Source organism: Nesoenas mayeri, assembly GCF_963082525.1.
Source record: "Nesoenas mayeri genome assembly, chromosome: 3".
Classification (NCBI taxonomy): domain Eukaryota; kingdom Metazoa; phylum Chordata; class Aves; order Columbiformes; family Columbidae; genus Nesoenas; species Nesoenas mayeri.
The window spans coordinates 87,360,901-87,387,315 of NC_137544.1; the positions used below are offsets into that span (position 1 = coordinate 87,360,901).

Genomic DNA, 26,415 nt, shown 5'->3' on the forward strand with positions numbered 1-26,415 from the left:
AATGGGAGAAACTACTCAGAAAACAAGTTTGCAAGGCTGCAGTCGGTGCGAACTCATTCATGGTAGAGCCCTTTGGGCAGTGACCACACAAGCTTTGACCCTGGGACTCTGCCCTAGCAGCGGTGCCAGTCCCAGCCTTTCCCTGCTTCTGGTTCTTCACCCCTTGGGCTTTCCCAGTACAAGTGTCTGGCCCATACCAGGTCCCCCTGATGGATACTCTCCCCTCGCCCTTGTCTATCTATCTCAAACAGTAGCTGCAGGATATAAACAAGAGAGGCATCAGACTCAGCTGTTTCTCAGTCCTCTTTTCAATCCCTGGGTCACGCAGATGCTAAACAGCACAGCTACATCCAAAAGACAAGCAGACGGCTAAAAAAATGTTTTAAAAAAATGATAACCCTCATCAGAAGAGCTCAGCAGGGTCCTCTGCCTCCCACCAGTGGCCAGGTAGAAAACACTGCTCAGGCTGCACACCCTGCTCGCTGCCTGAGGCTTGGCAAGCCTCTCCCTGAGGGAAGGGGATTTGGCATCTGCCTCTTGGTGACAGGCACTGACAGGGGGTTTCAATGTGGTTTGAATGGATGTTGTGCAACAGGAAAGTGGCCCAGCTCAGGGTTTCCCAAGGGAGCCAGGCTGCACCTCCCCACTGCCCAGCCCTGTCCCCTGCTTTGCAGCCCCTGGCCACACGAGCCAGAATCCCACCACTGAGCAGGGCATCATGTCCCTGCTATCCCCACCCCAAGTCCTGTGGGAGTCACGGCACCGCTCTGATACCCATCTTTCTATTGATTTCTCTAGCTCAGCCTGCCCTCAGCAAAATGGGATGGGGGTTAGATGTGACCCTGCCACCCCCAGGCACTTAACACCCTTGTGTGGAGACAGGGCTCAGCCTTGTTCAGAGCCCACTGGCTCTTGCTGGGTCTTTCCTCAAGGGACTGGGGCAGGCTCAATTGCCCCAAAGTCTCCATCTTCCTCTCCTCGCCAGCCATGGCTCCACTGCCCTGCTGGGGTCCGGCTGCTGGGGAACGTGCTGACGGAGGGAGATTTCAGCTTTAGCATGTCAGTCAGGCTTAGGGGCCCGCCAAGCAGTGTAGGGGCTGCGGGGGCAGGCTGCTGAGCACACTGTCACAGCCACATTGCCATCTAGCCTCCTGCTCTGGGATGTGCAGCTCACTGCCCTCACCCCGGCCAACCCAGCGATGCTCACTTTGGACCAATGTCTGGCTTCTGGCTGCATTGCCCCTAGTTTGGTGGCGGGTTTGGCAGTCTCCCCCTCCTCCCAGCCCCCAAAGTTACTAGCTGCCTCCCCCAGCTCTGCGGTCCATCCACCCTGCTGGCACAGAGCCACGAGATGGGGCCTCCTGTCTCCCAGCCTTGGTCTCCAAGCAGATGGAAGACATCAGCTCCCCACTGCATCCCTCCATGATAATCTGTCTTGCTTGCCTCCTTTCGGGGACACCCCTTCTCACAGTCAGCTAATCCCCAGGGCTTGCTCAGCTATTTCCAGCCCCTGGCCCTTGCCAGAGAGCCCTGTCACGTGTCTTTTCTGGGTGAGCATCTTCCCAAAGGCCATCTCTCCCTACCCATTGCAGGATGCCATAAAAAAAGACTGCTCTCCCCCACCTCCCATGGAAGAATGCTTGGGCACAAAGTCCCCACTGTCACCAGGGTAACCGGCACTCTCTTGGGAGCTTAATCTGACAGAAACTCCATCTGTAAACGCATGGGAAAGGACACTAACCCAGGGACCCAGTTGGAGCTGACCGGGGAGGCACATTTGTAATGGGTCAAGAGGACTCTGCCTTTGGCTTCCCCTTCCCTCTGCAGCAGGTGACAGCTCACCCAGAGGCTGCTTAGGAGGTGAGAGGATTCTTCCTAAGCATCATCTCATGCTGGGAAATTTTCCCATTTACCATATAAAATCATGCTAATGGCAGAATAATAAACATAAATAGGGAGCAGGGAAGAGAATGACCTTCTGGCAGCAGCTGAGGTAGATGCTGGTTTGGTTTCTCTTCCCTCCCCTTATGGAGTCATCCCACCTGCCTGCAGTCATCCTTCAAGAAAAGGACCTGCAAGAATTGCAACCCACAGAGGAAAACACATCTGATTTCCCAGCAGGATGGACGCACAAGGGAAAGCCTCCCATTTGGAGAGAGCAGAGTCTCCCAAAGACGGATCCCTCAAGCTGGAGCCCAGGAAACCCAGCAGCTGCTCCTGGGACACCACCACCTCACTGCTCAGAAGGCTCTGGCAGAGTCAGGACATAGCGGTGGCCAGCTTGGAAGTGAGAACAAGCAGGTATAATCCCCAGTGCTGAAACAAAAGGGAGGACCTGGAATGTGGTGCCTGCTGAAAAGGGAGAGAGCCTGGAGAACCCACATCACCCTGTGCTGCTGGCAAGGTGACATCTATCTGCTCCTGCCTGTGCGGGCTCCACCGCTGGAGCAGTGCTGGAGCAGTCAGGATCTGACCATCCTGCAAGCACAGAAGGGCCAAATTCAGCAGGATGGGTGGGAGCCAGCTAAGGGCTCGTCCAGGAGCCAGGCCCCTTCCCCTCAGAGAGATGCTGCTACAGGCAGCGCCTGGAATTTGCCAAGCACGGAGCTGTCACCGCGAGCCGGGAATTTCTGCTGAGGCTACGTTCCTCATTAGGCAAAGACGGGTAAAAACTGCAGGAGACACTCTACAGGATATACTTAGCTTAGCTGTCTGCATGTCTGCTTATTAAGCTCTGAGGTTAAAGATTTAGTTCCACATATCAGTTTACTTGGAAATAAAGCGTCTCTTCACATTTTAATCTCAAGTATGCTGCATTGTCTTGCCTGCTTCCTCTCGTGCCCTCTCCCCACGACCTCTTCTCCAGCAAAATGCTGGAAAGTTATTAGCAGATATTCTGTGAAATATTTAATATCCAAACAGCAGGATCCATGCACCCCATGAGGGACTCATGGCCCTTATGGTCAGGAGAAGAAGAACAAGGATTGTTTGCAGGCCCCCAGGTCCTACTGGGAGACACTTTGAGGCTGGAGTTGTTGCCAAGCAGAAACCTCACAGTAAAGCAGCCCTTTAGATGAATTATAAACCAGGCTGGCTGGGAACAAGCCATTCCAGCTTGGGATGGACCCCGCTTCTATCATGCCCAAAGCTTTTGCACAGAAACAAAATATCCCATACAAGTGATATTCAAAAGTGTATTTTTCAGCCTTACATTGGAGGAAGTCATCTCCCTATTCTGTTCTCAAAAGAATTTACATTGATGAAGTCTGAGGTCCTCCTGTCTGCAGGAAGAGCATGACAGACATGTCAATCGGCTTAGGATTTGTTTATAAAAAACATATTAAAGTATGTGTTTATATGTGTATTGGGATTGGGGGACTTCAAAGGCTGCGGAAGGTTTTCAAAGGAAAAGCGCAGAGCTGGTCAGTGGTGTAAACACTTTCCCTAAATACACATAAAAACATACACCCCCCCTTTTTTTACTTGAAATACTTTAGTCTGCTACTGGAATTAACTTCGAAAAAGCTAAAAAAAACACACCTAAACTGAGCTATGAAGATTTATCTGCCATCATTAGGGCATAATGCTGACTTTTCCACCCCTTAGCGGAACTCAAGTAGATCAGCACCCTGCAGCCCTGCAAAACAGTTTCCTGGTGCGGGATCTGACCTGTGCACTCAGCACTCGCTGAAGCTCCTCGTCGTTGCGCAGAGCCAAGCTAGTCCCATGTCCCCAGCCTGGCTCTGCTCCTGAAGCCCGGGCTGCAGGCAGAGGGCCCTGCTGTCCCACTGGAGGGTGCTGGTGCAGGACAGAACTCACCACTGTGACCAGCGCGCAGTTTGTTCACTGTCCTGCTTTGCAAAGTGGCATCAACATCACCTCTGAGCACGGCGAGTTCCTCCTGGAAATCGACTCCACTCGGATAGACTGGAAAGATTGACATCAGCCAGACGAGCATCTGCTCCGCCAGTGGGCAGAAGCCCAAGAAGTAAACAGGCTGATGGCTTAACGGCAACGCTCACGGGGTTCAGGAGGATTCAGAGCAGCAGACCCAGTGTCCACTGGCCCATGGACAACAACAAACAAGGAATGTGCTGCCAGCAGCCGTCAATTCTGCTTTCCCACTGAACTGGGCAGCACACAGGCTTGGGCACCTGCAGTTCACAGGGAAGTTTTATAAATGGGGACAGTGCCATTACTTAAAGGTTGACACTGAATTTAAATTTGAAGTATCATCTTATCTGCATTACCTGGAGTAATGGGGTACAAGGGGATCCAGGGCTCACCTTTTCCCTGGGGAATGTGGATTTCCCAGTGGGGAGCATGGGGCAGATATATCTGCCAGGAATAACTAGGTAAAGTGTGGGACAGCTCAGTACTGCAGTCTTCAGATCTTTGCATAGGCACAATGCAGGGCCAAGGCAAGGAGCTTTCCCAGCACAAGGACATGGAAGGACAAGGCGAAGCCAGCTGCCACTGCCACCAGACCTGTGAGGACTGGGCTCCGGGGCCTGAAGCTGGCCAGACTCCCACTGCCCAGCAGATGCCCGGCAGCATCTTCCCCAGCACTATTTGCAGGAGTGCCCTGCCTCGATGTCCCTTTATCTGACACAGACATGAAGTTCTACTGCTCAGCTCCCTGTAAATGCAGCTGTTTGGCTCCTGGACCACAGCTGGCCCTGAAAGTAACACAGTAGCATTCCCCATGATTGTGCCTGAGCTTATGAAGCAACACTGGAGAACAGCCAGTCTAACCAAACAACATCACAGATAATGTCTGACGCAGTCCCAAAAAGCAGTGAAGAAATTTTTCCTAGTATCCAATCTGAACCTTCCCTGGTGCAACTTGAGGCCACTTCCTCTCGTCCTATCACTTGCTGCTTGGGAGAAGAGATCAACACCCACCATGCTACAACCTCCTTTCAGGTAGCTGCAGACAGCAATAAGGTCTCCCCTCAGCCTCCTTTTCTTCAGGCTAAACAGCCCCAGTTCCCTCAGCTGCTCCTCATCAGACTTGTGCTCCAGGCCCCTCACCAGCCTGGTCACCCTCCTGTGAACTCTCTCCAGCATCTCAATGTCTTTCTTGTAGTGAGGGGCCCAAAACTGAACACAGGACTCCAGGTGGAGCCTCACCAGCACTGAGTACAGTGACACAATCACTTCCCTAAGTCCTGCTGGCCACACTATTCCTGATACAAGTCAGGATGCTGTTGGTCTTTTTGGCCACCTGGGCACACTGCTGGCTCATATTGCTCCTTAAGACTCTTCTCAGGTAAAGATGTAGAAAGTAATCCTTTTACTGAATACGCCCAAGGCACCAATAGTTCATTATATCTCTCTCCCACTCCATTACATGTGAATCCATTTTGTAGATCCCAGTGTCACTGGGCCAGGGACTGCGCTTTGTGTCTTGCTCCTGGGAACTGGAAAAAGCAAACCTAGGGAAAAGAAAGCATAAGCAGTACAAATCAAGAAGGATTTTCATGTTCTCATTTAATGATTAGAGGCCAAATTAACATCACAGCAGTAAGAGTGAAGGAGCATTTCCCCAGCACACTGCAGAAGTTCTGCAAAACAAATCAGCCTTATTTTGGAGAAAAACAAGATACATCAATATTTAAACCAGTTGTTTATAATTCTTAAACAGGAAGAGAGACTCTTGATAAACCTCAACTTTTTCACATTTCACCACATCCTAGAGAATGACCAAGGAACAGCTACTGTATGAAAGGATATAAACAGGATTGCCAGAAACCTGTCTTAGCCCTCATACAAAGTTGCGGGCAATGGCCAATACTTTGGAGAACTCTCCTTCTCTCTGTCGCAGGATATAGGGTATTGGTGTTTTTATTCTAGTCCCTATTGGATTTCCATTGTCTTCTATGAGTACCACATTGTTGGAATCAAATCTAGGTGTCATGGTGGGGCCAGGCATCTTGTGCCCTACAATCAAAGCCTTCTTCTTTTCTCCTTTGATAGCCAGAAGAATCTTATCTCCTACTTTGCCAACTCCGGTCTTGTTATACACGTGGATACATTTTGGTGGTCGGTGGTACGGCGTGTTCCCCAAGGCACTGTTGTCCACCACTCGCACGCGGGTGAGCTTCTGTATTGCTAGGGATGCTCCAGTGATACTAGCAAAAGACAGGAAAGAATGAGACAGATCTTCTCAATAATCCTTGAAGAGCATGGGCAAACCCAGCACAGGATCTCGTCATTACACAAACCACTCGGAAGGCGCCAGCAACAAATACAAATCATATGGGTGACACATTGACTACATTCAATGTGCTCTTTGAAAGCCAGATATGACATTGGGCTTTGCACACTCTTTACTAAATGTGAAACATAAGACCACATTCTACTCTGGAACACAACTAGAAGATGGCGTGAAGACTGGCTTGCATTTACTGGGCTTTTTAGCAACTGCAGATGATGCTATTCAACTTCAATTTACAAGCAAAAAAAAAAGTGCTTGCTTCTGCTACGAACAGCCTACAGGAAGCTGAGACTCAAGTCAGGCTCTTTCAATCTTTTACACAGTCCCCAGCAATAAGGACTTTTCTGACCAATCATCAGTGAAGTCTATGAGGGTCTCCTGTCTCATTCTGCTCTCAGGGAGACCTCTGAGGTTCTGCTGTGGCTGTGATAAGCTGTCACCAACTTCAATCTAACAGATCATCAACTTCCCCATGTGGGAGGAACTCAGAGAGACGCAGCCTCTTCTGTATAAGTTTGCTCTGTGCAATTATCAACAGTAAGAAACAACAGAAATAAACTGCAAGTTGTTAGATGTGACTCTGAATATGCCTGGTAACATCAGGAAAAAACTGAGAAGAAATTCAACCTCCCTTTCAGGAAAGGCTATTCTTTCATCCAGTAAGCTCAAATTCAAGTGATTTGTTGCTTCTCTTCAAAGGACACCCAAACATAGACAACTGGAAAAGCAGGAAGATCCTTTCTACTGGTAAACAACTGCTTTGCACTAAGATACTAGAAACCTGCTGGCCAGACAGCTGCAGGAATGCCAAGCTGCTGTCAGCTGAACTACTCAAATAGACAGCACCTGGAGTCAACCTAACCATTCACCTTGTTTTGCAGAGCAGCAGCATACAGTAAATACAGACCAATGGGGACCAGCAGCACTTATTGAAGACAAAGGACCTGTATTTGCAATGCTGCCTAAAACTAGAGCAAGTCACCCCCTGTGTATCAAACACAGCATGGATGGATATCAGTTGCAGCACACATCTTTACATGTAATCAGGGAAGGCCGGCTGCATCAGTCCACGTTATTCTTAACTGCTCCAGAGGCCCAGTTCTGACTTTCAAGATTTATTTCCCACAGCAGGGGCCTATGCCAGCCTTCACCTATAAGCAGACACCTCTCTTCTCTCTCAGAAGTCACTCACCTCTGCAAAAAAAACATACCACATCCAAAGCAGGCCCACCACAAAGGAAAGGTTTGCCCATTAAGACTGCTGCTGTCCTCCAGTAACACTGCTCCCCTCTGTGGACTTGGCCTTCCTCTCACTGTCCATGTATATAAATCCTTTTAATGTCTACTGGGCAATGCTCTCGTGCAGTCCATTTGCAAAAAAAGCCAGTAAGACTTAGATACCTCCTTGAGATAGCTCGTGGGACTATCACACAACATAGCCCTAAGCATTTTTTTAATTCCCTCTCTAGACCACAGTCATGTGAATTACTATTCTCACCCTATAAACTGAAGCCCTGACCCTTCAAAGAGCTGTATGCTAGAGATTCCCCATGCCCACACCGAGTGTACCGTGGGATTAGGCTCTAAGCTTTGTGCAAGGCACTGTAAAACATGAGGTCCATAAATTTAAGAAGCTTTAAATGCCTTGAGCCTGGAACAAGGACCTAAAGAAAAATAACAAAACAGACACTGTTAAGGCAGAAAGCAATATTTTTTCCAGGTTACTCTTGCTCTAAATAGCTGAAATGATAAACTCTGGAATAATTTTAAACATGTAATTGGCTTTACACCAGCAGGGTCTGGCTGCTGCTTTTTTGGACTTGGCTGGGAAACACAGTCACTTTAAACTTCTGCTTGCAGACTGTTGCAGCACCCTCAAAGGCCTAAAAGTCTCCTTACAAGCATACAAAAATGCAGAGTTCAGACCACACTCAGACTGCCAGGAAATCTGTTGTTGTGTTTGGGCTGACTTTACAACCTGTGAAGAGACAACTACAAAATTTTGTTGTATTATATTACCCTTTTTGAATGAAAAATACTGTATCTTATACTTGACCTACTTAACAACATCTCTTTCAATCTGGAAATTCTCTCAAGAAGACAAAAGCAAAAGCAGGATTTGAAAATTACCTGAAGTGTCGCCGAATCACTGCGCTGCTTAGATGGGTTAAGGATAAACCCAACTGCTGAGTCAAGAGAGCCATTTGGATTCTGGTAACCCACTCTGCAAATAAAGCAAGAAAACTATGAACTATGGAAAATGGACAAATTTTTTTTTGCTTCCTTTCCCTTAAATGAATCACACACTGGAGCCTCAGCACCTCTTTAGAATTTGCAATCCACAGCACACAGAGTGGTAACAGCGTCCATAGCATGCTACAAGCAGATCAACAACCCCTGCCTGAATTCAGCAGACAACATAATTCAGATGCATATACTACAAAGCTGGATTCAGTACTGCTGCACTGCAGCTTCCTGTGCACGGAGGTAAGGGCCCTTCTGCAGGCACTGCGAACCATGTAACAACCAGCAGGTTTGAGAATCCTGGATGTGAACTGAGTTTCTAATTTAGAGGCCACAGTGACCAGTAAAAGCTACCATAGTTACTTGTAAAACGTACCAATGTTACCTATAAAACCAAGAAAAAGCCAGAGACACTCTGCAGACTGGCAACAGAGCTTCAGGAAACAATTTGCCAGGCGAGGGACAAAGCCAAACATCACTGGTGAGGACATTTTCTGCTTCAGCATACACAAGGTGTTCGGCAGCCTGTGTTTAGAGACCAGAATCACACCTATCCCAACCTTGCTCTGTTAAGGCCACCCAGATGAAGCAATTCCCTGTACCTTTATGATGCTCGCTCAAGCCAACACGAACCACCCCTACCTGCAGCAGCGCTGGGTTACAGGACAACCTCTGAGCGAGTTCACCACCTCCTCTTCTCTGACTACATCTATGGGGTTTCCCTCACCTCATTCTCTCAGACCGACAGGTAACAGCTTTCACTCACAATTGCAAAGGCTTCGCTGAACCCAGATCCTCTTGCCAGACATCAGTGAGGGAGCAATGACCCAGGCAGCCATGCCAGCAGATCCAAGTGAAGGGATAAAACAGCGTGGACCTAGAGCCAGACCTCTTTCAGGCCAGCTAAGGTAAAACTAAGACTTTCCATCAGACTGCAACTACCATAGTGTGACATTGCTTCCTTAAGCCTTGGCAGTGTAAGCAACACATGCTCCACTTCCTTCTAGAGTAACCAATAAAAATACATTGACCTTCGATCTCCCTTTGCCAGTTTTGATGAGCTCATGGCCAAACTGTAGCAGTACATTGTAAAGCCATTTTCTTAACTTTTGTTTTAAAACCAAAGCTGACCTAACTTCTCCAGGAAGAAAAAAATGCCCACAAAGCCTTTGACAGGCAATGCCATAGCTGTCCTTACTACAACCAAGTAAAGCCCTGGCTAAATATTCACTCTTTATTGTTTTGGGTTTTTTTCTCCCCAGTGTGTTTGCTTACTTGGGGATGTATTTTTTAGGATTTGCATTCTAGAGAGCAAGCATTACCTGATAGCAGGACAAGAAACTCTGGAGATGTGCAGCACGGCAATTTTGTAGCAGTGCTCCCTGAGCAAAGCACACAGCATGTGGCAAACTGTCTCACCTGTCACACAGGTTTGGAAGAGATCAGCAATAGCCAAAGCTTGCATTTATTGCTAAACAAAGCCACTTTTCCATGAGGTAGAAGATCTCCAAATGAATCTGGAGCTTTCCTTCAGAGCCTGCCGGTACTGTTCCCTCTCTGAAATGCAATTCCAAGAAGGCTGTGTTTTTGCCACAGCTCCTCACCTAGCTGTGCGACCCACATGAGAACAAGGCCCTGTGCGTTTACAGTGCTGCTGGCCATCAAGGTCCAGTTACCCAGGCCTTGCTGCTGCTGGGGTTTCTAAACTAGTTCAACTACTCTGCCTTCCTGTAAGCCCACAGCCCGTCCTGGCAGGGAGGACAGCCTGTGTCCCGTTTCTACACTTGGGTCTACTGTTTCCCATGTGAAACTCAAACCTGGTGGGTAACACTGCTTTGACTTCCTCCAGAGGCTTTGGATCCCTCTAGAAAACCCAAACCAGCAGCAGCAAATTGGCCTCCCTGTTGTCTTTGATGGACACTTCTCAGGGAATCCATCTGCCACCGACGCCTCTGCCTCTATTCCCCTGGCAGGCGTGGTGGCCTTGATGGCAGGAAAGGACAGGCTGCTCATCCTCACCACTACAGAAGACCGATTGGAGAGGTCTGCTGGCTGGTGGCAGGGACAGGCACAAGCTCTGCCCACTGTCAGAGGGACACCAAGGCCACGACCAGCACAGCTGGCTGTGCGTAAGGCCGTGCGTCAGAGGCCTACAGCGCTGCCTGAACTCTGAGCTCACTCCCCACTCCGGAGAGGAGTCACTGTTTGTTTCTGCCCTGTGGCAGCAGTGAAGGTTTGAAGTCACAAAACTACCGGCAGAAGCACCAACAGCGTTAAGCATCCAAGGACTGTTTATTTTTCCAGATGACTCAGTACCCCCTTCTTGGCTAAGAATTATTCCTCAGCACATTAAGATGTGTCACAAGCTAAGAAACTTTGTATGATTGATTACTTGGTATGAAGCATCCTGTTAGGAACGGAGTAAACAGAGGGGATGCTTCCAATTAGCAGGATGGTTTGGGCTGGAGGGAATGCACCTGTGGCATGGAGCATGCAAGGGTGCAAGTGGGTTCACCTAGACTGAATCACACCTTCAGCTGCTCTAACATGACAGCTTCCCCCCTTGAAACACATACCCAATAGTTTGGGTCTGTCTCCAGGTGCTCCTCAACCAGACCCAGTCTCAACTTGCTCCCTCTGTGGCTGTAAACAGGGCACTTCATCTCCTCCACCCTCAGTTTTGCCCTCTGGGGAGCGGCTAATTACTAAACTAAACTCCAAAGGGCAGAGAAGCCACTCACTCTGCCACACTGGGTGCTGCCACACAAATGCTCCGGGCTGGTGCCAAATCTAAAGAGCCGCTATAAAGCAAAGAAAGCCATCGGCTCCAGCACAACCAGCACCTCTCTCCTCCCCAGTGCTGACACTGCCTCACACCAGGAGGCTTTCAAAAGGCTCCAAGGAGGCTGCACACAGCACTGGCACAGGGAACACAAGTGACTCGAGTTTGCTTCTGAAGGTGGCTCTCTCAGGGTTGTCCCTGAGCAGCCTGCAGTGCTTGGATGTCTGTGGGAAGAGTAACCCCATAACTCTCAAACACAGGAAGATTTGTGGGAGTTCCCAGACATCTGCTGTCAGTATTGCCCAACTGATAGGAGTGCACCCTGCAATACCCTAGACAGGCAAAACACCGTCGCTGCTTAGTACTTAGTCACTAATACACTCCTGACCAAGGAATTATCTTGGAAGGGACTTCTGGAGGTCATCTATTCCAATCTCCCCCTCAAGAAGGATTAATTTCCAAGTTCTTCATGCCAAGCAAGAGCAGTATTTAAACAGACACTGTCCTAAAATGAAAGGCCCAACACAAATACAACTATTGATATAGCATAGATAACAGGTAGCTGCACCAAAACAGTTATAAAGAACCATGCAGAGTAACCTCTGTGCAACTCCTGCCCTGCTGCCCCTAAATTCTAGCAGTGGCTCTCTCTCATGATTAGAGACTAATTCCTTAAAACCAGAATTGTAGAGACTCTTTGCTTCTCTCTGCTCCCCATATCAGTTAAAAGTTAGCACAGGCCTCAGACTGAGTTCAGAGTAAGATTCAGAAAGGGTGAAGGAGACTGTTAATCAAATATTCGTAAAAATGACCCAATTTCTACTTCACTGAATAAGCCTGAGCATGCAATAAGCTGCTGCAGCAAACACTCCCTTCTCAAGGGCCCTTCAGCCATACCCCATTCAATCCAACAGACCAACATCAAATTCCAACACCGTACAACAAAGGAACTCTTCACCAGTTATAAACCTCTGGAAGTTATTTACCTATTGCACCACTTTCAAGTGCCATACTAAAGCTACCACCTTCACCATTTTTCCTTGAGATTAAAGAACTAATGTATTTACTGCAATCTTGAGTGGTTTTTGAAAGGAGGAGTTCTGGAAAATTTCATCCCAGCTAACAGAAGCAAGCCACATAGAATATTTTCCTCAAATGCATGCAAACACATGAGTAGACCACCTCAAGGAGCTGACACAAAGCAAGGACATCTTCCAGATAAAGAGAACAGGATCACATGCTCACTTTGAAGCAATGTCAGGGCACACTGTACCAAGAAAGGAAGCCCTGTGTCCCCCCAACACACATTTCCATCACCTCCCTTATGCTGGCTCCAGCATTCATGCAAATCAGTCACAGTTTTCAGCTAGATCAGTTCCCTGATCCGACTCATCCCATGGTTGCACAAATGCTGGTGTGAGGGAATATGTCAAAACACAAGACCAGGACTTCTCCTTTCACTGCCAACCCAGACTCGCGTCGTGACAGCATCCCCAGAGAAACACCAGGGGATTTGGACATGAAAGCATCTCTTTCATTTCAGCAAAAATACTGATGTGCTCCACAAGAATGGTCTCTATGAGTCTGCACTATAAACGCAGCCATGGGAGCACTAAAAAGGTCTGTGCCTGAACACTCAAGAGGCCAGTGCAATGGCTCTGACCAGGTTTTTAGCAGTGGTTTATACCCTAAAAAACAGTCAAGGTGCCATTCTTAGCCTGCCTGCATCCTAGAGTACTTTTAAATATTGTTGTTACCTAGCAATCCAGTAGTACTTTCCTTTTTAATCAAAAGTTTTGGAAATAACACCTGCTCCCTATATTGCCCTCAAGATCTGCAGTTCCACAACCATGCGGCTCTTTCTTTTCCTTCTTTCTGCTAGTAACTCATCCACACAAACAGGCACCAGGGAAAACCAGTGGCTGTTGCATGACAAATGCTGAGGCCTACTACCCAAAGCTTTCTGTCAAACATACCAAATAAAAACGGGAAAAATATTATTCACTTTAATAGTTGTAACCTGATCTGCACAGTCAAACAGTAGAGGCAAATATCTCCTCTATCCTTTTAAGAGGACGAAACAGCCATGCTCTAGGCACCACAAAGATTTGAACTGCATCTGTCATCTATCATTAAAACACAGGAAATAAATCGAAGACAACATGCATGATGCAAATACCTAAACCCCTACTCTGTCACTGCAGGTTTATTTATAGACCGTCTGCCAGGGTGAGCTGCAAGAGCCAACTGTGAACTATAGGACTCAATCCATTCACAGCTCTCCTCATAAAGGAAACAATGTGATTAAGAGCTTGTGTGTGTTAAAAATACACAAGATATTCATTACGAAGACATAATTGGTTTTACATTAATGACAGCCAGAAAGGCTAGGATTCACAAGACGAATTAAGTCTTTTCAGATTCCATTTATGAATAGGATTAGCTATTAAACAGGATATTTATTGATCTATGTTACCAACAGAAACTCATTACAGGTACATCTGTGAACAATTTTGAAGGAAAAAACACTAACCACGTTTTCCAGATCAAAATCAGGAAAGGCAGATTTAAAAAAAAAAAAAAAAAAAAAAAAAAAGAGCTGAATACCTTTAATGGAAAATTTACTTTGGACATTTTAAGTATCTAGAAGTCCAAGCTCCAAGGTACTTATGACTCTTATCATTCTAGTATCCGAGCACCTTAAACTATCCATATATTCATATTCATAGCATTGTAATAAAATAGGAAGGGATTATTCCCAGTGCACCAGCAGGAAATTAAGCTACAGAGAGGAAAACTTCCTGTGTGAAGTGAAAGGAAAGGAGCAGCAGAGAAGGTACCTAAGCCCAGAAGCTCTGCTCTGGTACAGTCTGTGGGACTGAAGTGCAGCAAGGGCCCTCCCTGCTTCTGCCTTCTAGAATCACACGTGGATTCAGAGAACTGCCCACATTCCCATAACTTTGTGCTGCTATCACCTCTCAAGTGTATCTTTACTATTTCTAAAAGTACCAAGGTCTCAGTAACAGGCCAATAGGTGCCAAGCCAAAAGACCACAATCGGTTCCCAGCCCCAACCTGGGTGACCAGGTCCCAAGCACCAAGCTGTGATCACAAACCAGATAGCGGTAACCATGGCAGGGGGAGTTGTGGCAGGGCGGAGGATGCAAACAAGAAGGAAGAGAAGGTGGAGAACTGTGGCTCAACGATAAAAAAAACTCAGGAACCACTGACCTAGGCTAGTCATTCACAGAACAAAGAACAATAGTGGCTCTAGGCCTTCCTGATAAAGTTACACCAGAAAAGGATGCCCAATACAGACAGAACTCAGGCCTAAGAGAAACCTAACCTAGGAACAAAGGCACACAAAGGCTACCTGCAGCTTTGCTGGAATAAGCCTTGCTTTTCACTCAAAAACTTCCCTTAAATCAGTTTCTTTTCTTCCAAACAAGACTGTTCCATGTCAGCTTGAGAAGCTTTTGAACCAGGCAAGCGAATGCAGCTCAGATGAGCATCCATGTCCTGGTTTTATAAGGACTGGCTGCACATCTGCTTTTACTACAAGGAGCAAGTCTTTCACCCTTATAAGAAACCTGTTACGCAGTCTGCTTCCCCAAATTGCATCCCCTTACTCACCAGACCTCCAAAAGAGGTTTTTAGGAGAATAACCAGCAAAGCACAGACTAGCGCCCACACTTCCTGAGTCCCTGTGACACACACCAGTAAATGCTGCATTTGTCAGGACGCAGGAATTTTGGTCCAACTTTGCTGCATGACTACTCATACCCACACACGGATAATCCCAACAGCACAACCCCCCATGAATTCTGAAGCTAAGAAAGGCTCTGAAGGACACATGTGCCAGAGAGCGTTTTCCTCCTCCTCCAGGCCAGACTGCTGGTGCACAGGCCGAGCCTCACGGGAACAGAGGCCGCTGTCTGCCAGAGAGGCAAGATCGGCCCATCAGCAGTGCCATGTGTGCAGGTGACACACAGGCTCTGGCTCCCAGCTGCTTATACAAGATGTCACAACTATCTGTCCTGCCGTGTGCTGCTCAACCCACATGCCACCTTGAGGGCCAGCATTTCTCAGTCTTTTTAGAGCATGCTCAAGGTTTAGAGGTTTCAGGCCCTTTGCACAGCGCAGCAGCAACGCCTGCAAACGGCTCCTTATGAGGGACAGGCGGCAGGGCCGGTGCCCGGGGGGAGGGAGGACCCGAACAGCGCGGGCGCCGCAGGGCCCACCCCGAGCACGGTGGCCACGGCCCGCTCTCGCCCAGCGCCCGGGGACTGAAGGGGGACCGGCCTGCGCCCCGAGCAGCTCCGAGCGACAGCCAGTACCCCAGCAGCCCGGCCCGGCGGCGGGGCAAGGCCACCCACAAGCCGCCGGGTCCGCAGGCCGCGGCCGGCCCCGCCCGGGACGCCTGAGGCCCCGCGACGCCAGCGCCGCAGCTCAGGGGCGGGACGCCCGCTGCCGCACGGCTGCCCGACCCGGCGCCCGCTCCCCCTCCGGCCCGGCCCGGCCCAACGCCGCTCCCGGGGCCGCCTGAGCCCCCCGCCCACACAGAACGCAGCCCCAGGCCTCCCCACGCCCCCCACCGCGCACCTCCGAGGGGAACGCGGGGCCTCCGCCCGCCGGCCCGCGCGCAAGCGCCGCCGGCCCCACCCACCGCCGTGCGGGACCAGCGCCTCCGCGCCCCGCCCACCCGGGGCCCCGCCCCGCTCCGAGCCCAGCCGAACCGAACCGAGCCGAGCCGAGCTCAGCCGGCCGGTCGCCGCTGCCTCCCTTGCGCGGCGCAGCGCGGCACCGCAGCGCCTGGCCCGGCGGGGCCAAGCGGAGCGGCAGCCCCGGAGGACCCAGTCCGCGCCTGACACGGGGTAAGCAAGCCGCCGCTGCGGCGGGGTGCGGCGGCTGCGGCTCCGGCTGCGGCTCCTCCAGGCCAGGCGGGCCCGGGGCCGCAACCCGTCGCCTCGGTGGTTGTCGGCTTGCGGGGTCAACATCCGTGCCTCGGGCCTCCGGAGGGCGGAGCGGGCCGGGCCGGGCGGCGCGGCCGTGGCGCGGAGCCCAGCAGCGGGGGCGGCCTGGGGCGGGGGGGCGCCGCCTGCCATCTTGGGGCGGCGCGGAGCGGGGCGGGGGGCGCGCCGGGCGCGGCGGCTGCGGAGCGGGTCGTGTTCTCCCTCCTAGGGCTGTGTGGCAGCGGGGCGGCTCGGGTCTGGGGGGCTTCTCGGCCGCGTCCCGGGTGCCCGTCCTCCGCCATCCCTCGGCTCGGCCGCTGCTGGGCAGTGGGGTTTCTGCACCACGGGGGTCGGTGGACCCGTTTCTGCGGGGTGGCACCGGCTGCCTTATCACCTGCGATCGCCGTCGGGTGTGCTGAGGCAGCTTTTGTGTGTGCTCTGTCTTGGAGAGCTGCCTGTCCTCCTCCTCCCTGCGTCTCTTCTCCAGGCACTGCCGTGACCGCGAGTTGCAGGGAGGCAGGAGGGATGTTTCAAGGGTGGGAACAGCAGGCGAATTTGTAATATCACCCTTAAATTTCTAATATTGCCGTGTCTTTGGTTCCCTGGAGGGCTTAGCAAAGAGCTGTCAGATGGGGCTTGTGTCTGTGCTCATGCAGCCAGGCAGTCCATTTCTGTTCTTGTCTTGATTACCAGCCCCTCCAAATCAGCAAACCGTGGATTTTCCTCCTGTCCTAGAGTGCACCCTGGATGTCTGTATGTAGCTACCTTCTGAAGGCATCGTGCCAAAAATCTGTGACGTGGTTGCAGTCAGCCCGGTGCCCATACCAGGTTTGAGAGCTCCCAGCTGGATGGAGACCAGGTGTTTGGGGAATTTGGGATTTTGGGCACCTCCCTTGCTCTTCCCTTGATAGCAGGCCTTGTAAGCAAAAGGCCTATCACTGCATGGCTAATTTGGTTGTGCATTGTTCACGAGGAGCCCCCCACCCTTCATTTGTCTGTCATTCTAGAAGTGTCCTGCTCCATTGTGTTCTCCTCTGGAGTAAGCACATCTGGAAAGCCACAGGCTGAAGGGCAGGAGCATCCCATTAGCAGCTGTCACAGAGCCACTGAAGGGTCCTGCAGCACAAGTACCTCTTGGATGGTCCTGCAGTTGCCCCACCCAGGCATGGGACAAAGACTTAGCAAGTGCATTGCAGGGACCAGTACCCTTCCCATCCAAACACCTGTGCTGTGCGGTCCCTAATAGCCTTTTATTCTCTTAATGCTTCTGAGAGAGCGGAAAGCAAACCACTCAGCTCTTAACTGGAGAACTCCATTGAAACCAGAAATAGCAAAGCATTAAGGACGTTGTTTCTAATGACTGCAGTTAGCTGGTATCTACCTAGGAAAGGCCTTTCTCATCTTGAGCCTTTTAGCAGTAGGAATACACTGTCTTTACAGGGACAGAAGTCCTTTCTGCAGTCTTTACCTGGATACCATAGGAGCAAGATAAACATGAAAGAAGATGCCTTTGAGGGGGCTGGGAAGAGACTCTGGTTTGGCTCATGAATATGTTTTGTTGCACTAAGTTTGCTCTATTTTTGTCTGTTCCTGTCTTCTGTAACCTTGGAAGGAACTGAAGCTACTGTATTTTCTGAGGGTGTCGGTTTTCTTGTCAAGAAGGCATTGCCATGAGGCTTTGCAATGCTCCGTTCTCTTCCCCTTTGACCTGAGCATGGTGCAACTATCCTGAAATGTCTTGAAGTCATGAGCTGAGCCAAAAAAAGAAAAATACTGAGTGCTTTCCTTGTTGTTTGTTTTTTGTTTTCCCTTCTGGGCTTTTAAAATATCCTTGTCATATTTTTTAGCTTTCTTCAGCAATAAAATGGGCTAGAAATTTGCTTGTTTTGGGGTTTTTTTTCCCAATAAATTTTTATGTTAAAAAAAAAAATCCTCATGCAATAGCTTTGTTCTGGGTGCTAGGACTTTATGAAAAGCTCAGGTAGCATGAGATGTGCAATAAAAGCCTGTGAGCTGGCAGTGCCAAGGGCCTGCTTTTATTCTGTTGCTAATTGTGCTTTCCTTGAGCTGGGGGTAGCTGGGGTGCCTCGGATCATGGGGAGCCCCACAGCCTCCTGCCACCAGCTCCTCTGCCACCCTCCCCATCCATACCAAGGTGCAAGGCCAGCGTGCATCCTTTTTGTGGGTGCCCCATCTCTATCCTTGTGGCCAGAGTGACACTGTGTGCTAGGGGCTCTGCAGGTAGCACCTCCTGCTCCCAGGAAAGACAGCTGGGACCTGTGCTGTCTGACGTGAAGCCACGGGGTGCCTGCTCTTGTGCTGGAGGAGGCCTTGGGTGTAGGATACTCTGTTCAGTTTGCCATTAATTAGAGACAGTGCTGGTTATGGATCTGGTGGCTGATTTGCATATCAAAGCATCTGAGAACTCTGTGGTGGGTAATGGAGGCAGGGATGATAGGGCTTGCTGGAGGCTGGGGCCAGATCTTCCCCGGGGCTTTTTGTAGGACGTAGATGAGACAAGATGATGGAGATGTTTGGAAAATTGAGATTGCCTACATGCCCTTGAATGACAGCACCGTTAAGGCTTTTTTTAATCTAGCAGCTGCTTTCCAGGGGGGTGGGAACCAAGGAGAAAGGGAGCAGTCCTTGGTGACAGTCCCTTGGGCTGCTCCTGCCCTACCTCCTTCCAACCAGCGACAGCTTGCAGGGCAGCCCACTGTGTGCAGACCCCAACAGCCCCACACTGCCCTCCAGCAGCTGTCCCCAGGGCCGGCGGCTTCTGCGGCAAGCGACCAGTGTGCCAGCCCGCTGGTTGTTCTCCATGCTGTGTCCCACGCAAGGAGGCAGAGGCCCCGCTTGGAACCTATAGCAAAAGGGCAGGTTTGTTACTACCTGAACTGGCTCTGCAGGGCCCCAGGTCTTACCTGATGGCTCAGGAGCCATTGTTTGGGGAGCAGCGGAGCCTTGAATGGGGCATGTCCTCTGGGATGCTGTGTGAGTCAGAGGAAGGTTTGCCTCTATCTGGTCTCAGCAGAGCTGTCTCCTGCTCCTCCTGGCTCTGGAAACTAGCCTGGGGAACTCTGAGCTTGCTTGCAGCCTGGGCTGGAAACCAAAATGCAGGTTTTCAACAGGCAGAGAGGAAGAGTGTCCCTGTGTCCCTCTGCCGCTTTGATCTTCACAAGTGCGTTACTAGTCCTGATGCTCTAGCTTTGAGGGACCATGACACGGGGCAGCTGACCTCTCTGAAGGTAGCTCTGTGTTCATTGCAGGCCTGTGTGTTGCCTGGAACTGCAGCCCTTGACCTCTCTTCCATGCCTATGCAGCTCAGGTTCTTGCTGGGAAGGACTCCTCATCTTGCCAGCCATATGGCAAGTTGGTGTGTGCAGGAACTGCCTCAAGCTTAACCTCCTAAGGAGGCACCTCTTCCGCCTGAAGCCCTTGTCCTGTTGGCAGTTCTCCGGCTCGCTCAGGAGAGTGAGTTTGGGGGAACAGGCCCGATGCATGGGGTAGAAAGTTGGTTAAAAGGAGAAAAACAGGAATCAAAAAGAAAAGCGCATGTGTGTGTGCACTCTGCAACAGAGAGAGGGCGAGATTCATGAAGCCGATGCCAAGCTCATAGAGCAAAGGTTTGCAGTATGAAATGGCTTTTCTCTGAGCCTGCAGGCCTGCAGTTGGCACTGCCTTCTCTCTTCATGTCCTTCCAGCATAGAGCTGGGTGTCTGCCCTCTGCTCCAAATACAGATTAGATGTGGGAAGTCCTTCCTTGCTAAGTGTGAGATGCAGAACATTTTCCTCTGTGCTTCTCTGTGCAGCTTTTACTGCACTTCACAGGGTTATCTTTGCATGCTTGTTACATGTTCCCCGCATACGATTGCTAAGCGGTGCTGGAAATACATCAGTTCTCTCCGTGGCTCTTGCAGGTTGATACTGCCTGCTTGCCGTTCTCCCTCTTCTGCTTTAAGGTCCCTTCCTCTCCAACTCTCATAAAGCCAAGTGAGGGAGCGGGAATGCTTTCCCGGCATCCCAGTGCTCCCCTTAGGCCCAGCTCTTATAGTGGCTATGCAGCTTGTATGGGCAAGATGGGGATCCTGCTGGCATAGCCCACTGCATCTTTTGAGCAGGGTCTGCTGTTCTTGATATGCTTTTGTCTAATTATCGATGCCAGCAGCTTCTGCCCACATGGTTATTGTGCTGGGAAGAAAGAGTGGTCTTGTTTTATTCATGCTGTTTTTCCCCAGAGAAACTGGCAGTTGGTTCTATGGGTTTGGCTTAAAGGGAAGTTCTGAAGATTCCCATTTGTGTTGCCTGATCAGGGAAATTGTGCTATTGCATTAAAGAAAGGGCCTGGGTCTCTTAAGGGACTGTGTATTTGAAAGGCGGCACATTGCATCAGCACTGGGAGAAAGCAGTTGCAGGCAGGATTAACGTCTGGCTGTTTTCAGTATGTTCTGCAATTGCTTTCCTGAAGCACCACAACCGTGCTGCCTCTGAGCATCAAGCCAAAAGAACCTCCCTCTCTTTGTCTGCCTGGGAGAGTGGCTGCTGCGAACCTTTCTTGCCTGGCCATTGCCTGTCACTCCCTAGAAGGACTGTATGTTCCCAGAGCTACTCCTACGAGTCCCTGTGTTGGGTGTGCTTGTCCCCTCGGTACCCCTGTAATTCTGTGTGCAGAGCAGTCGCTTGTTTTGACACCTCCTTCGCTTTCCCCTTGGGATGTTCCTGCTGGTTTCCATGCAGGTCTTGTCTCCTGGTCCAGTGCAGAGCCTTGCCCTGCAGACAGCCAGCTGCCACCTCTGTGGCACCAGCTGTGACCTCTGGCTCTGTCACGCCAACAAGGAGGCCATGTGGTGTTGCTCTTGGGGAGGTGTTATGCTCTCTCCTGTTGACCTGCATGGAAGAGCAGCTCTGATGGGTTCCCTTAGAGCATCCAACTGTCTCATGATGTGTTGCTGACGTGTCAGGGGGACACTGCTACTCCCTACGAATGTATTTTCTCACAAGAGTGCATTTAGTAGGAGAGTTGTGTGTTGGCCTGGCCTGCTTTTGCTAATTAAACAGTAGCCTTTAGTATGCTCTCAGGTCCCTTCAAAGCCAGGGGATGAGACAATTTTGGCATAGTCTTGTACTTAAAGGAAACTCAGATGGCAGCAGGCCTTGTTTCCTTCTTGCAATTATTATCAGCATCTGATGTCTTCTACTTGGAAGTCAGAGAGAATCTGGCAGTGACACAGGCTGGGGAAGGTTTCCACAGCTGATCTTGGGCTCTTGAGCCAAAAATTTAGTGCCTTTGGGTCCCAAGGAACATCTTGAAAGGGATTCATCCCTCAATTCCCTGTGCAAATGGTCTAGACTCCCTTTGTGTGAAACTGTTGGACTCTGGAGGCTCTCAGGTGATGCTGGTAAAGCTGACATCTTCTCCAGGATGACTGTATGCAAGTTGGTGGTTTGGTTTTGCTGGGTTCTTGTCTATGCTTGAGGCATAGACCTGGAAATGAATTATTGTGTGTCTGCTGAACTGCGGTAGCTGCCCAGGGGCTCGCTATTACTCACAACAGAGAAAAGGCAGTTTGAGTTGGCATCAGTCGCAAAGTTATAAAGCGGGGAGGAAGGAACCAGATTTGCAGTGAATGAGAAACTCAGTGTGAACTCTCAGCTAGGGCAAAAGTAGCTGGTGCAGCTATTGGATAGAAGGAGGCTGCTAGGAAAAGAGGAACAAATAAAATGTGACAGTAAGAACTTGTGTCTTCACCTTGCAAAGAAGGTCAGGGTGACAAGGTACTTAAAAGAGTTAATTTTAAAAAGTGAATCCAAGCACAAGTCAGAACAGGTGGCAAGACTATTTAGGTAGTTTAGATGCGGTCATGTGGGCAAAGCCTTACAAAACTTCCATGGAAGTACTTAAAGAATAGAAGTACAGGGAGAAAGAATGGGACTACAACCAGCCTGTCTAAATAATCTGGAATGAACAGTTAAAGCAGTTAGTGTTTATCCTGTTAAGGAGGTGGGAGAATCCTCTGATTAAAAATCCACTAGTGTGATTTTATCTGGAACGTACCATGTCAAGTAGGTCAATCCCTTTGCCTGAAAAGATCACTTGCTGAGTGGCTGAGCAGTGGCGATGGAGGTAATAGATCTTGACTTAAACCTATGTCACTGACCCAAGTGTCAGCCTCATAAGCAAACAAGAAAGGGATAGGAGGTAGGAAGCATCCCTCAGGTTGATCCATAACCAGTTGAAAAGCTGTATTCAAAAGGGTTCTATTTGATAAGGAGACCCTGACTATGCAGAGCAGGGGAAAATGTTGATATTACTGAAGTTCAGAAGTAGGATGAGTTAGTGCTCTGCTGGGGAGGAGGAAAACACAAGGTAAACCTTGTGACAAGCTGTATGAGGAGCAACACCTCTAAGATACAGGAAGCAATTATTGTTCTCCTCAACACAGAAGAAGTGTTGCTGAAGAGCCAGGCTCAGACGTAGATGCAACCCTTGGAGAAGGATGTACGCAAACAAGAGAGTATCCAGGAAAGCAACAGAAATGATTAAGTTCTTTAGAAATGCAGTGTGGGAGGAAGGATGAGAAGAACTGGGACTGTGTAGCCTGAAGAAGAAAAGATGGAAGAGGGAACTTCATGATCTTCAAGGATGTACAGCAATGTACTTCTAGAAGACTGTAGTTGTGATGGACAGGGCAGGAAGTCACTCTATCTGTGATAAGGGAGTTCAGAATTTATGGTTTTCCATAATATCATTTGGGATAGTGAAGCAGGAGAGGAGGCTATCTTGAAGGGGCTTTTTGGTTTTTGTTTGTTTTTTGGGGCTGGAGGTAGTTTGTTTTAGAACAAATTAGCCAAAAGTCTGTAGATATAGATGAGTTGCAGCTGGCTGTGCCTCAAGAAAAGAATCTCGCCAGATTACCTATTAAGGGCCCCGTCAAGCCTGGCAGTTTTGTGAAACATTTGACACCTGGAAAGGCATTAGTGAGCAGCCCTAGGATTGAGACTTTACTGCTGTAGGAGGTGCTGGGGAGACTAGTACTAAAATATGCTGTCTAAATCCAGTGTCAGTGCTCAGAAAAGGATGCTGAAAAAATGAAAAGAATGCAGAAGAGTTACAAGATAATCTGAGGGCTGGAGAGAAGGCTTTACGGTGAGAAATATAAGGAGATCAATCTGTTTGTCTGATCAAGGAAAAGATTAGGGTGAGACTTAGTTATCCTCTATAAGCATAACATATCATTAGCTTGGTAGAGTAGAAATGCCAGGCCATGTAGAGCAGCAAGAAGAACCTGTGATGAGATGCTGGGGCTGTGGTCACCTTCAGAGCTGTGCAGCCAGCTCTGCCTTCTCCTCTTACACAAGTGGAGGTCCCTGTCTTTGCCCCTTGCCACTTTCTCAGTGCATCCCTGTTCTCTGGGTTTCAAAGCTCTCCTTGTTTGTTGTTCCTGCCTTGGTATCTAAGCCCTTTCCTTGAGACTCCTCCACCTTATGAGGAGGCATCTCCAGTAGAAGAAAGCACTAGCCTGGCCCCAGCTAATGTAGAGTGGTGCCCTGGCAAACCTAAGCCCACCCTCCATTTGCGTGCCTCTGAAATTGTTCCCTGCCTCTCCTTGCCCCAGCCTGTCATCTGCCTCTGAGTGATTTACACCATCCCTTCCCCTGTGGTGCCTGGCTTCTTGGCCAAACAGGTACCTGGGAGCAGACAGCACCTACCACCTCTCCAAACTCAGCACCCTAGCTAATGAAAATGATGAATGAAACCAAACGTCACCCTTGCCACTGGTTTCTGCCAGCATGCAGTCCAGCATTCTGTCACTTATAGCTGCTGGTTTATTTAGGGTCATTATACCCATTTTCAGTTCACAAGGTGATGTTTCTGCTTTAGCCTGCTGAACAAACCTTGAGATGAGAGATTGGGTGAGATGCTGCAGCAGATGGCTTGCTAAAATCTTGCTAGATCCACAACTTCCCTTTCACCCACTAACGCTATAGTGCTGTTAAAAATAAAGATGATCTAGTGTGCCTGACAGGATGTATCCCGTGTAAATCCCTACTGCCTAGTGCTCCTGGAACCTCACGCTCTCATATCTTCATGTTTTGTCATCGCCTGGGGTAGGAGGGGAATTTCAAAGCTAGGAGATAGCTCCTGACTGTGGTTGTGAGTCAGGGGAAAGCTAAGGCTTTGATGTGCTTCAGAGAGAAGCAGTGAAAAACTTGCAGTGTTTCACTCCTTTATTTTGTTTTATCTCAAGCTTTGTCCCGTTTGATGGGAGCAGAGCTTTGGTTTGTGGGTAATAACCCTGGTCAGTGTTTGTGTCTTCCTCTGGGGAGTCAAGTGCTGCGTGGTGGAATGGCCCGAGTTATTCCCAAAGAGTCTTATGGAGTAGCAGCCATAGCTCAGTGCTCCTCTGCTGGATATATGAGGTGAGGGATGCACCTTTGCAAATCAAAGGCATAGAAACATGGTATAACGGCAGTATTTGAGCATGGTCTGGGTCATGTCTCTAGGGTGCATTAGGTGCCTCCCTCAAAGCACCTGCAACCTCTTGTCTGCTTGAAGTATAGGATTGCCTGCTTTGATTGCTCTGCTGATACGTTGTTTTGGCAAAAATGCTCCTGCTTCCCAGTCTGCTTTTATTCCACTACCTCAAAAGACACAGAAGCAGTTTTGCCAGTATAATTGCACCTCCATCAGCAGACTTATGCCTGTGGAGACACGTTGATCGCTTGGGTCTTTGCCTTTGTCTGACACAGTTGTGCTTGCAGATATCTGTGGGGCTGGCTGGATCAAATAGGACCTCTAGTTGGAGCTCAGAAATCTAGGGAAGAGGTGGGGCAATCAAAGTAGAGGAGGTGTGTGGTTTTAATGAGCCTGTTTTCAAAATACATGGGAGTGACTGATGTCTGGGTACGGAAGCAGTGCTGAAGTGTGTGGCTGGTAAACAGAGAACAAAGCAGGTTTCGGACAGCTTGGAGAAAAAGGGGGCTTTGCTGTTTGGACTGCAGCTCTGTCTCTTGTTTGCACTGCATTTCTTGGAGCAAGAAAAGGGAATTTTAAGCTCATTTAGTGAAGGTGGGCTCCAGCCCATCTGAGCAGTGATGCAGGTGGAGCTGTGCAATGTGGCTGAATGTATGCATTGACTGGAAACTCCCAGCCTACTCCTGGAAAGCTACTGCAGGGTGGTGAGCCTGTCTGGCCCATAGCAAGCCCACCCGCCTCCTCTTCCTTCTGCTCCCCTCCCTGGCCCCTGGCTGTTCCCAGCCCATCAAGTATCGTGATCAACTGCTAATTGCTGCCCAGCCCACCCCAGCCTTGTAGAGCATCCTTTGACTTGCAAGCTGATTGTGAAGCCTGCCCTTCCTACCAACCCTTCCTTGCAGAGCTGGCTCTGGAGGCTCCAAGCAGAGTTCTGGGGCAACACCCTCTCCTCCTACCCCGGTGCTGGGGCTCGACTGCCTTGTTATTCCTGCTCTGCCTCCCCACTTAGAGGTGTGTGCCTTTTAGTGCCCTGTTTTGCCTGCAGGAGCCTCATGCTGGGTGGATTTCAGGATCAGTGAGGGTTAGAGACTTGAACATGGCTGGAGGGGGAGTGGTTTGGGCTTGGATAGTTTTTTGGGTTTTTTCGATCTGCCCCTTCTCCTTCTTAAGCCGTGTGCATTGGGGATGGTGGGACAAGAACTTCTACCCCAGCCCTTGGTAATCCAGCAGGGGAGAAGGTCCAGGAGGAGGCCACGCTGGCACACATGCTGGGGGAGGAACATCCTGCTCCTTTCCCAGCGCCGTGGTACCAAAACAAACATCAACGGGAATAGTTGAGATGTGGCTTCTACACACTTAATCCAGTGACTGCAGATGCTGCAGGAGGAGTGGACCGCCAAAAGCGATCAGGCATATGTGCTGTCCCTGTTGGGATCCCCTCATAGGGCTGGGGATTGGCAGGAGGCCCATGATTCAGGCCACAGGTAGAGGGGAGAGTGGTTTATTCCTTTTTTCTTGTTCCTTGAGACAAACTTGCTGCTAAGTCCACTGCCCCCTCCGTTGGGGGCAGGGAGTGTACCTGATCCTGAAGAGCCTAAGCGCTGACCTTGGATAGAATATTAAACTAGCAGTGGCAAAACTTCATAAGGTGCACCGCTGCCTGCTGGGGCATCTCCCAGCTCTTTGATTTTAATCCTGTGGCTGGTGATGCTCTCAAGTAGGGACAGGACAGGTGTTGTTCG

The 26,415-nt window shown here is 49.8% G+C and overlaps 2 protein-coding genes across 4 annotated transcripts in view; one reads left to right on the forward strand and one right to left on the reverse strand.

Annotated features, from left to right (window-relative positions):
* Positions 1–5,481: 5,481 nt before the first annotated feature.
* On the reverse strand, positions 5,482–15,956 carry MRPL14 (mitochondrial ribosomal protein L14). The gene is made up of 3 exons (XM_080340977.1): positions 15,848–15,956; positions 8,351–8,444; positions 5,482–6,134 (listed from the first exon to the last, which is right to left on the reverse strand). The coding sequence occupies exons 2-3, from the start codon at positions 8,422–8,424 to the stop codon at positions 5,768–5,770; spliced, it is 441 nt and encodes a 146-aa protein (XP_080197103.1). The 5' UTR covers positions 8,425–8,444; positions 15,848–15,956; the 3' UTR covers positions 5,482–5,767.
* A 68-nt stretch (positions 15,957–16,024) lies between these two features.
* Positions 16,025–26,415, forward strand: part of TMEM63B (transmembrane protein 63B) — a 47,462-nt gene continuing 37,071 nt past the window's right edge. For 2 of the 3 annotated variants that reach the window (XM_080340971.1, XM_080340973.1), the window contains exon 1: positions 16,028–16,119. The gene's annotated coding sequence lies outside the window, so the exon portion shown is untranslated. Of the gene's footprint in view, positions 16,120–26,415 lie in introns of all 3 variants that reach the window. The other variant, XM_080340972.1, reaches the window with a different exon arrangement.

What these genes read in the sequence shown, in the direction of transcription:
- MRPL14 (XM_080340977.1), bottom strand. Translation starts at nt 8,424, where the DNA reads ATGGCTCTCTTGACTCAGCAGTTGGGTTTATCCTTAACCCATCTAAGC. An exon ending in GTGATTCGGCGACACTTCAG is followed by an intron (nt 6,135 to 8,350) that starts GTAATTTTCAAA and finishes GTCTTTTGCTAG; the next exon opens with TATCACTGGAGCATCCCTAG.